General features: G+C 43.3%; 1 protein-coding gene across 1 annotated transcript in view; it reads left to right on the plus strand.

Moving 5' to 3' along the window:
* The window catches only part of LOC124555756, a 286,243-nt gene extending 283,863 nt beyond the window's left edge, over positions 1 to 2,380 (plus strand). Inside the window, exon 2 of the mRNA XM_047129779.1 lies at positions 254 to 2,380. Coding sequence (XP_046985735.1) covers positions 254 to 2,221 — 1,968 coding nt within the window. The 3' untranslated portion in view covers positions 2,222 to 2,380. The remainder of the gene's footprint in view (positions 1 to 253) is intronic.
* The last annotated feature ends 8,836 nt before the right edge of the window (positions 2,381 to 11,216 follow it).

Here is an 11,216-nt window from a genome sequence, read left to right on the forward strand (position 1 = left end):
GGGCAGTCCGAGAAACTGCGATGATCTAGGTGGCACAGCGGTCAGCGCATCTGCCTCGTACGCGGGAGACCAGAGTTTGAATTCCAGTACAGCACAAGTTTTCAACGATCCCCATTGATTTCAATTAATGTCCGCTTGCCTGCAACCAGTGTCTATGATTTCGCTGTGTCATTGTCTTTTTACTGCATACACTAGTTGACTAACATGACTGAATCGTTATTGTTCTAACGAAATGGTGTATATGTTTGTGCAGACGGTTTTACTTTTGGTGACGGCAACGGTGACATTCGGGAAGGCGGAATACCGGCTGGCAGTGCGTCCACACTACAAGTGGAGCGGAGCCGGCACGGCCACGGCCAGCGCCGCAGGTCCGCGCATCGCGCTGCTTCGCGGGCCGCCGCTGTCTGCCCGCCCGCCCCCGCATCAGCACGTGCACGCGCCGCTGCCACTGTCTCTGCCGCACCACCACCACCACCAACACCACCACCACCAACTGCAGCACCAGCACCACGTGCATGCCCCCGCCGCGCTGCCCCCAGCCAGGCTGCGGCGCCCCGTCGCGGCGTCTGATGTCGCCCACGGCTCGCCGCCTCGGCTGGCGCTACGCCCGCCACCCCACGTCGAACTCTCCGCCTCCACGTGGGACGACACCGCCTTCCGTGCTCCGCTGCATATGGAGCCCTTCAACCCGTCGCCTCCTCCTGCGCCGCAACGCCCACCCGTCGTCACAACCAGCTCCGACGACGACAAAGGTCCGATACACACGATACCTGCCCCAAATCTGAGCCTCGACAAGCCTCACAGGCTGCCGGCGGCTACTGTCTACGGTAAAGCGCCGGAGCACAGCTTACCACCATTGAAGCCGACTTTCCCTTCAGTGTTCCACAGCGGGTTGCATCTTCCGACGTCACACTCCCACTTCGGAGCGACTACCGTCAGTGTCCAGCCCAGTCACGGCTACGAAGTCCACGAGCCTACAAACGATCAGGCGGGTTACAATGTGGAAGGCTTGCCCACGTACTTTGCTCCGGATCCCGACCCGAGCCTGCCGAGTCCCAAAGTTCCGGCGGCTCTCGAGCCGCACAATGTTCCGACAAATAACGTTCCTCTGCCGGAGCTTTTAGGTACTGCCTATAACAATCACGAACCGGATGCACAGAATGCTCTAACATCGCAAGACTTATTCCAGCTGCTCAATGGAATCGCACCACAGGGACAGCAGCAGCCATTGGTCGACAGCTACGGTGTGCCCATCGGTCAGCAACCGCAACTCGTTTACCAAACAGCTTTGCCTCAGCAACAGGGAGTGGATGCGCTGTCTAGTTTCCATACCACGCCCGATAACGGCCTTCTCCTTCAGGGTGATTTACAGTCACCTTTCCATACTTTCAACTATCCACATCAGTTTCACACGGTGGATTCTAACGCAGACCATTTCGCAAACTCTCAGTCGTACTACAGTGAGCAAGAAGCTTCAGATAGTATCCCCAGGGTGACAGTGCTTCGCAAGACACCTGAGTCACATGGAAAGCCCTTAGATGAACACTCCTCAAACGGGGCTCAAGACGACTCGCTATCAGAGCAAGAAAGCGCGGAGACGAGTTATTACAGTGGAAAAGTGGAGTCAGTTCCGGCAAGGACAGACGACTCGGAGACAAGGACTGGCAATGGAACTCCCTCCTTCTACTCGCAAATCGGTAGCGGTGGAAGCGGTGTAGTATCCACCTCCTTTTACACAACACTACCGAGCAAAGAAGTAGCCGACAGCTTGGCTAGTCTTCAAGCTGCAGGTAGCTTAAATACTAACTCCGCCAGCAACAAAAAGAGCACACCGGCACCTAACAGGAACAGCATCCACACCACTGATCAGGTAGTGCACGTTGGGGACAAGGTTCCAGAAGGACAGGAGACGAAGGACGCAAACTCTCCCGCTGAAAACGAAAGCAAAGCTGAAAACTCTCAGGATTATGAAGAACATGTCGAGTATGTGGAATATGAGGACGACCCTCCCACAACCGATAACAAGGACGAAAATGATGATTCATATAGCAATCATCACACACAGGATACGTCTGGTCATCTTCATAGCAACAAACAACAGTATTCTGATTATTATCAGCCCAGCTACGACGACAACAGTCCTGAAGAAAATGAAGACGCCGCGGAACCTTCATTGGAATTCGGCGCCAGAATACGACCGAAACGGAATTCGATGAATTGATGTCCGTACTGAAATGAAACACGTTTGCGCAGATGAAACCAACAAATCCACGTTCGCTGCCAGCAGAGTGTTTACAGGACTATGGGACTCGTTTCGAAGTATGGACTCTTGACAGCCTCTATTTAAAAGACTGTTCAATCCAAGTTTATTTATTTTAAAAGACTGTCCTTTATGGTTTATATTTATGTGTTATTTAATTTGTTTGTATTTACAATAAATTGTTAAAAAAGATTACGGTAACGAGTAACTACACTTAATACGTGAATGAACAGATTTCGCACATCCATGTGGTATGTTATTTTTTTAAGTGTGATTTATTTGTGTAGGGGACCTTATAAAACTAATATCTCCTCCTGTTGAATATTCTAATTGAGAGATAAACTGAAAGGTGGATTTCCCATTTCTGTAAGGAATTATTATCTACACCGAAAATGTGTTAGTGATATCAAAGAGGAGTTTCATAAAGTTAATATCAAATGTTTGATAACTGTCGCATAGTGTTAGCAAGAGTAAATGTTAAAATAAAAATAAAAAACCAAAGGTAGGTGGCCGGTACACCGTCAACCTTGGGTTATGGCATTTAACGTATCGTTACCTAAGGAAGTGCTTCGGGTGTAAGGTAAGTGCGAAATAGCATCGTAGATGGATATCCTCATAAACAGACAAATATCCTCATACCTGTGAGGTGGACAGATACACATATCGTAAGAAGGCAAGTGCATGCTATGTCTAATAAGACGATGCATAGTAAAGCACCTTTTCTTCAATCAGCCATTGGGATGGTGACTTCTTAATTTATTTCTTAAAAGGTAGTCGCATAGCTGAAGGAACTGCTTCAGTAGTGATGACAGAGTGATATATCTAATAAAAATAGATGCCATTTCGGAAAATGTAGTAATCTTGTACAATCTCGAATGTACGGTATAATATTGAAAAAGCTTATTAGGAAATGTAAAGTAGCTTGCCTGAAGTCAGTAAAAGAGTTCGAGAGGGAAAAAATTACATAAATACAGTGGCAGTAAGAACAGCAAAATACATTCGTAGCAGTCCGTTACTGACTACACTTTATATATTTTCGTGAGCATGCATGGAACTACATTAACGACTGGAAAAAGGATCAACCTTTGTACATAGCAAGTATGGTCACAAATGCAGTCATGTAACATGCGTTAGCCGTGTGGGAAAGAAAGAATTGCTATAAGTTTGCTGAAAGGAATACTCAAATTTAGGCATCAAAAATGATCTCGTGAAAGCGTCTAAGCAACAGTGTTTAGGATAGCAGCAACGTGAAATCTTTACTAAAAGGTGAGTGGGTATTTCTTCCCTTATGTTACTTAGCAATTGTGCACAGGAATGTTGGGTTACGCCCGACTCTAGCTGTGCTTTGTTTTCCTCAATCACGGACTGTACAAGATATGGAATACTGTGCGGCTTCTAAGTTGTGTCCGTGTGTCACCCATAGGAATTTCGTGTGTTTCAGGCTTGTGGTAGGTGTGTAATGCCTGCCCTGAAACAACTAAGAGCGCTTCCGTACCAAAAAAATGTAACAGCTTCTCACATAAATATCTCTTCGTGGGTGGCGTAACTGCGTCACTACGATCCCAGCACCTGTGACGCGCAGGCTGTGGTGCAATCGGCACCGTGTCCATCATTGCCGTGCACTTTTTCTCTCGATAGCCAAGTTTGGTCCTGTAATTCGTGGTACATGCAGGTATAAAACATGAAGTCCATCATTCGGATCAAGCTAGAAGTTATTCCGCACATCTGACGAGGCGTGTAGGTGAAGGGTGATTGCATCCTTTGGGAATAATGAAGTAAAAGGCAATATGTGTAGGTGATTAATTTTTATCTGAGTGCTACAATGAGACTATCACAGGTATTCTGTCTTGTCAATAACCGTTTGGCGGGATCAGGAGGTGATTCACGATAATAGTAGCGTTGAACACACCAGACCTAGGTTCTAACTCGCTGGATCCCTGTGCAAGAGGTAAATGGGATATTGGCTGACTCACCTCGACAGTTGCTAGTAGTCAACTCGTGATTGTTCCCTCAAGTTCACTGTTGTCCGTAGAGTGCATAGGGGGCAGATAACTAGACAGAATTTTGAAGAAAAACTTATGATTGGGCAGTGCTCCTATTTCAACGCGTAGACCACATATCAAATGTATCTTTTCAAAAATTCGAAATTACACTTCGTCTGATTGGGCGACCTGTATAGACTTTCAAACAGACTGTAAACGAGATTAAAGTTATGCGCCGAGGCCTGCCGCAAAGAGGAAAGCTACGGTTTCGAGTCACGGTTCCACTCACAGTTTTAATCTGATAGAAAGTTTCAAAACAGAACACAGATTTTTCCAGAGTGAATAACTCATTCTAGAGACTGTATAACGATTTCAAAACATTTTTTCTCGTAAACATCACAAGTGCAAGATAAAAGCGTTAAAGCAGCCACACGAAGCCAGTCATTAAAAATAGGAGAGAGAGCTATGTGCTACTTACAAGGGAACCTCCCCATCGCACCCCCCTCAGATTTAGTTATAAGTTGGCACAGTGGATAGACTTTGAAAGACTGAACACAGATCAAACGAGAAAACAGGAAGAAGTTGTGTGGAACAATGAAAAAAATAAGCAAAATATACAAACTGAGTAGTCCATGTGCAAGATAGGCAACATCAAGGAGAGTGTGATCTCAGAAGCGCAGTGGTCCCTGCGTGAGCAGCTGCGGAACCAGAGGTCCTTGGTTCAAGTCTTCCTTCGAGTGAAAAGTTTACTTTCATTATTTTCGCAAAATTGTGATCTGTCCGTTCGTTCATTCACGTCTCAGTTCACTGTAATAAGTTTAGTGTCTGTGTTTTGCGACCGCACCGCAAAACCGTGCGATTAGTAGACGAAAGGACGCGCCTCTCCAATGAGAACCGAAAACATTTGATCTCAAGGTCATAGATCAGCCGATTCCTCTCCCTTCCGTGCGTTGTAATCGACTGACGTCATGTGTTTCGATGTTTGTTTAGGTGTAGCGTCTCCATAATACGGCGCAGTTGCCTCGCATCGGACGGACGGACGGATAGATAATAATTGTCTGAAAATAAAAAATTGAACTTCTCACTCGAGGGAAGACTTGAACCAAGGACCTCTTGTACCGCAGCTGCTCACGCTAACCACGGGACCACGGCGCTCCTGTGTTCACCCTCTCCTTGATGTTGTCTGTCTTGCACATGGACTACTCAGTTTGTATATTTTGCTGATTTTTTTCCTAGTTACACACAACTTCTTCCTGTTTTCATGATTGATCTGTGTTCAGTTTTTCAGGGCCTATCCACTGTATCAACTTATAACTAAATCTGAGGGGGGTGCGATGGGGAGGTTCCCTTGTTAGAAACTTGAGGCTCATGTACGTAGATGCAGATTCTGCGGTTGAGGTTGATAGTAGAACGAATACTCAACAATGAAACTGAAATGGGCCCCACAAGACTCATTCATGATACATGAATACTAGATCTCAAAACAATAGTTCAAATCCCGAATCCGATGCTTTGCTCTTGGTTGCCTAAAATTTGAAGTAACATTTCTGTCTTTAAGACATCAGTGTTTTGCTTCAGCAGACTCTAACAATTCCATAGTATTTAATTATAGTAAAATTGTTGAGATATCTCTATTCTTAGGCATCAAAATAGTTGGACGCTTCCGTGGCATTAGGTAGTCGACAGGTGCCTCCTTGTCGTCCCCATTAGTGAGCACCCTAGTAAATTGAGTCTTCTGTGGGTGAGTACAGGTTTGACGTAACTGTTTTCTATGTTGGTGACTTCGAAACGCCATCAGGCCCCTTTAAACTCTGGGCATGCTCCACTGCCAACATGTGACGTGACGATGGAACATGGTGTGTCACAGAGCACTGGGAATCTATTCTTAACGTCTGTAGAGAAAGAACATCACTGTCAAGGTGTGCTGCGCGCCAATGAGATGGACGGCTGTTGAGACGGGAAAGATGTTAGCCGGCAACCTCTGGAGAAACTGATGTACCGCAGTTGTATCGGGCAAGCAGGGTTCTCTCTGGGTGGATCTTATATCCTTAGCTGTTTGTGGGGCGTCCATGAAGCCTACATCCAATTCCCACACTCCCAGCGCTTCGGGTGTTCCGCTGGACAGTATCAACATTCAAACCCAATGAGACCTCTGGCGAACGTCCACCTGAGATGAGTGTCAGTACCAGAAACAGCTCTCACGATTACAGACCACAACATGACGTAGATCATATTTCGATAATTATTAAACGTTGGAACGTTAATTTGATAAATTGTCGAATTTCTAAAAACATAAAACCTTAGATGGAATTCCAGGCCAACTGAAATCTATTAAAAGACTGAGTAGCGGGACACTCCTGGTCTATACTACGAAATCTGTTCAAGTAAACAAGCTATTAAATACTAAGCACAAAGCACCAATAGTGAGCAGTATACAGTGCTAAATTGCTTTGAGGGAATTTGAACCCTCTGGGCCAACGTAGGTACAGATACAAAGAACTCCAACTGGAATGGGAAACGTAAGGTTTCACCGAAGTTAAGAATTTTATGAAAGGAGTTAATGGTGAGCTAGCTAAGACACCATTTTATCCTGATATTCAATTCACCTAAGTTGTCTGCTTACATTGTTGCAGGCTTTATCCAACTTAATTGCAATGGTCTGTATATTAACTCTATGTAAATGGCAACAGATTGGTCACACCACCGCAGTTTGCAATGATCAGGACGATGTAGTTCAGCTGCCCACGAATAAGACAGGCAACGCACTGTCCAAAAAGATGAGTGCCAATTGATCCCGAAACCACGCAGTTTGGTGCAGAAAATGTCATGTCTTAGAGAAAGTGAAGAAAATCCCTTACATAAAAGTTACACAACGATTGCATATTCTGAGGCGAAGAAGATGTTTAAGGCTACACAGCCAAATACTTTCGTGATTTCACTCACATCATCATTGAAAAAGAGTTTACAAAAGACTAGTATTGGCAGCCGGATATAAACAGCTGAACAGAGCACAACAACATACAACTGTCAATGTCCTGCTAACCCCTCGTCATTGCTGAAACAATCAGATTTTCCTACAGCTGAAATGATTATGGCAGTGGATGGTGCCATCGTGAAGAATTACACAATCTGTCGGCAGAAAGAGAAATTGCATAAATAAATTTTCTGTTAAAACATTTTTACCACCGCCCCCAAAATTCCTATGTGGCAACGAAAAATAACAGCCAAATGATCATGTCTTAATCAATTAGACCATGCGACATTGTTGCTGTCTGATGGAGCAGACGATGACCATACTATCTATGTTATGGATGTCGAGGGAAAGGTAGAGAAAAATCTCAACAGTAAGATGGCTCCCAAGTGGAACAACGTCTACCACACCTGAGAACACTAATCTCTATGTGTCTCTAGGAGATTCACTTTAAAGTACATGACGCCACTTGCCTACGTCACTACATACTCCACAAAATGGACAACCGGAGTGAGAAGAGACTAAAGGAGGAAGAAGGAAACAGTTTAAAAAGTAACTAATGTTTGTAGTAATATTACCTTATCCATAAATACTGTAAAAGTATTCACTTTTATTACATCTCTCGTCACTATACTTCTGCCACTTTCGTGAACTCTTCGTGTTGTCCTCGTGGGCCGTTGAACTGATGAATGAACTGAATCTGTATCTTACTCTATCTTCTTTTCTATTGTAATTCTGCGTTAGTATCGCTTCAAGTGACAATCAATATCAACTTCTCAAAACTTTCTGTTTTCTGCATTGCATAATCTATGAAATTTTCATCCACACTTAATTTCACAGACCTGTTTTTCTCTGCAAGTAGGAATTCTGGCTGTTTGTGTCCAATACGTACAGCATGTTTACTGTGTGATGACCAACTGCAAGTATCGTATAGGGTTTCATTTGCTTTCTGTACCAGGAGCTCTGAAGTTTTTTTCACAATTACAATGTTGCTGTCTTTAGCAGAAATAAAAAGAAGTTCCCCCCCCCCCCCCCCCCCCCCATGCCTAACATTGTCTGGACAGTCAAGGAAGTAATTAAAAAAAATTACTTGTAAGAAGTTGCCCTTAGGGACGCTACGTTAATGGACATGGGGTCTGATAAATGTTTTAGCAAAATGTTTGCGCTATTTATAGCCTCTCATACGTTTACCCTTTGTACTTTTCTTTGAAGAAATGGTCGTCGTCATCAGTCATTTGCAGTTCCTCTTATTCTGAATGATTCTAGCTTTTCCAGTAGAGTCTTAAAGTCAACAGTTTCAAAAGACTTTGACAGATCCCAAAGCTTACGTGTGATACACTCCTCCTTGTGTAGTGTATGTACTTCTGCTACTCCAAAAACTAAGTTGTGCTTCACTGGAGTTGTTGTACGTATTCTAGTAACTCATTAATCTGTCTTCCACAATGGGTTCGATTTGTTTAAGGATGACGACAGCAGAAAAGTGGCCTGCAATTTCCTGCATCTTCTACATTACTTTTATCTGGCAGAGGGACAATTCATGACTGTTTCAAATACTCCAGAAAGTTACCTGAGCTAAAATATTGATGTATTTTGTCAGCTGATGGGGCCAGTATTGCGTCTACAAACTGTTTAAGAACGCAGACTGGCACATTCATGTAAGCATCCTGACATCTCATTATTAAATTTTTTTCCTATTTTCCTGAATTCATACTCTGTGGCAGGTAAAGACATCATTGTACTTGCCACATAATTGTTTACTTGGACAACATTTGGTTTTTGGAATTTTTATTTCATCATCTGTGAAAACTTTGTTATACTTACTGTAGTCCACTAGTTTCTGTTGGACATTGTTCTTGATCTGGAAAATTTTGGAAATGACTGCTCAAAGTTTCATTTAATACTGTACAGAAAGTACAGAATTAGAAATCTACATTGTTTTCTGTATTCATTTCATGCGTTCAAGATCTCTTTACATCTCATGGTTACGAAAGAATCCATTGCAGCACGTTACTCCACCTCCCACGGTGAAGCAAATATCCACCTCGCCTTTTTGAATAACTTCCTTTTGGCGTCAGGACACTTGCCTGATTCGCAGATAGAAGCCTTTTTAGTTGTGGTCTTAAAACTAGGAAGAACCGTAACTGCTTGAGTAGTTACTGCAGTGTCGTCCTCACTAGCTGAGTGGGGAAGACTTTGGCACAAATGGTCTACTGGCGCCTTGTAGTGGATTGAGGAGGTTTCCCTCCGCTTTCGATAACCTGGACAAAAATGTTTCCGGCATCATTTAATTTGTATCTTTTTGTCAATGAGATGGCCTACGATACCACTAGAAGGCCCTATAATCCAGGGTTGTTCCATGAATGGGGTTTCGAAGGTGTTTCCCGTCGGTCGGAGAACAGAGGTTTTAATATCTCAACTAAGAGGTCTGGATGTATCCTTTTTAGCCCTTGACGTTCTCAATTTAACTCTAGTGAGTTAAGTATGGGGATGCCCTGTTCTCAATTTTAATGAAACGGTGGGAATAGTATATCAATGGGCCTAAACCGCATAGGTGCAGTTTGTGCCGCTAGTCGGCACCACAGTCAAGGCGCTGCAGTCGCTTTTGGCTACAAATTCAGAACTCAGAGATAGCAGACAGCGTCATATTCAAACAGAACAGTTGCCCTATGTATAAAATGATGGGAAATTCTAAAAAATGCGGGAAATTAAAAAGTCGAAGTTGGTGTTGGTGGGAAATTTAAAAACTCGCTGGAGAAAGAAACAACTACACCAGTGGTGCTTTGTACCCCTCCATTCTCCACTCCTCCACTCCTGCAGTCCACCTTTCTTCCTTCCCCAACCCTTCACTCCCTCTTATTGCTAACCAATCACAGCGAAGTAATAAAACTGAAAGCGATAGTCAAACAATCCAAAGTTGTGGAACTAGTCAATTATTTAGTGGGAAATTTAAAATACCCTCGTTTTCCAATCAATCAGAGCATACTGTTTAAATGGTGTAGAAAAATGTGTCAGATTACATTATTTCTGAAAAACATTTTATTTACGCATCGAGCCTCAGCCCTTCAACCCTCCTCCCCCACTCTAGTCTCTGTTCAACCAATCATAGTTTACTACTAACATGAAACTTAGAAACGGCGCCAGATATGGAGCAAAAAATTACGAAACCCCTATTTGAAAGTCATAGACGTGGCATAGTTCCGTGAAAGTCATAGGTATCCGTTATTTCCGAAAAAATATTTTACATTCTTCCGTATTTAATCAGCGTGATATTATTATTATCCATAAACATCGTATCAAGTTGCGTTATTTTCTGTGAAATTCAAAGATGATAGTGTACATAAACATACCTCTTCCATTGTACTGAAATGAATCCAAAGTCAATTATATGCATTATACACATTAAATGAGGCACACACACATATCTCTGTATTTCCTACGTCCAATTTTGTACTCCTTATAAAGAAATGATCTCTCTGCATTTCACATGGCCAATACTACATTCCTTACACGCACATGTTGTCTCTCAGCCCCTCTCTCTCTCTCTCTCTCTCTCTCTCTCTCTCTCTCTCTCACACACACACACACACACACACACACACACACACACACACGCATACACACACACACACATTGCATAACGTACCATTGACCATTACTGTCCATTGACCATCATTGATCACTGACCATCACTGTCCATTGACCATTACGGATCACTGACCACCACTGTTCACTGAATATATCAAATTTCTTAAAACGACTTGACGTTTCTATATTTCATACATGAAATGCTGTACTGCTTAGACACACATGTGACCTCTCTCATTCAAAGCAGTCATTTCACTGTGTATTTCATACGTCAAAAGTACTACCCTCCTTAAACACACATGTGATCTCTCTCACGCAAAGTAACCATATATTTTCCGTATTTCATTCAACAGTCACCTTACTCCTTAAACACAGCTATAATCTGTCGTAGAAAATAATCCATTCTGGTCATTTCTTC

This window comes from Schistocerca americana, chromosome X, assembly GCF_021461395.2.
Source record: "Schistocerca americana isolate TAMUIC-IGC-003095 chromosome X, iqSchAmer2.1, whole genome shotgun sequence".
Classification (NCBI taxonomy): domain Eukaryota; kingdom Metazoa; phylum Arthropoda; class Insecta; order Orthoptera; family Acrididae; genus Schistocerca; species Schistocerca americana.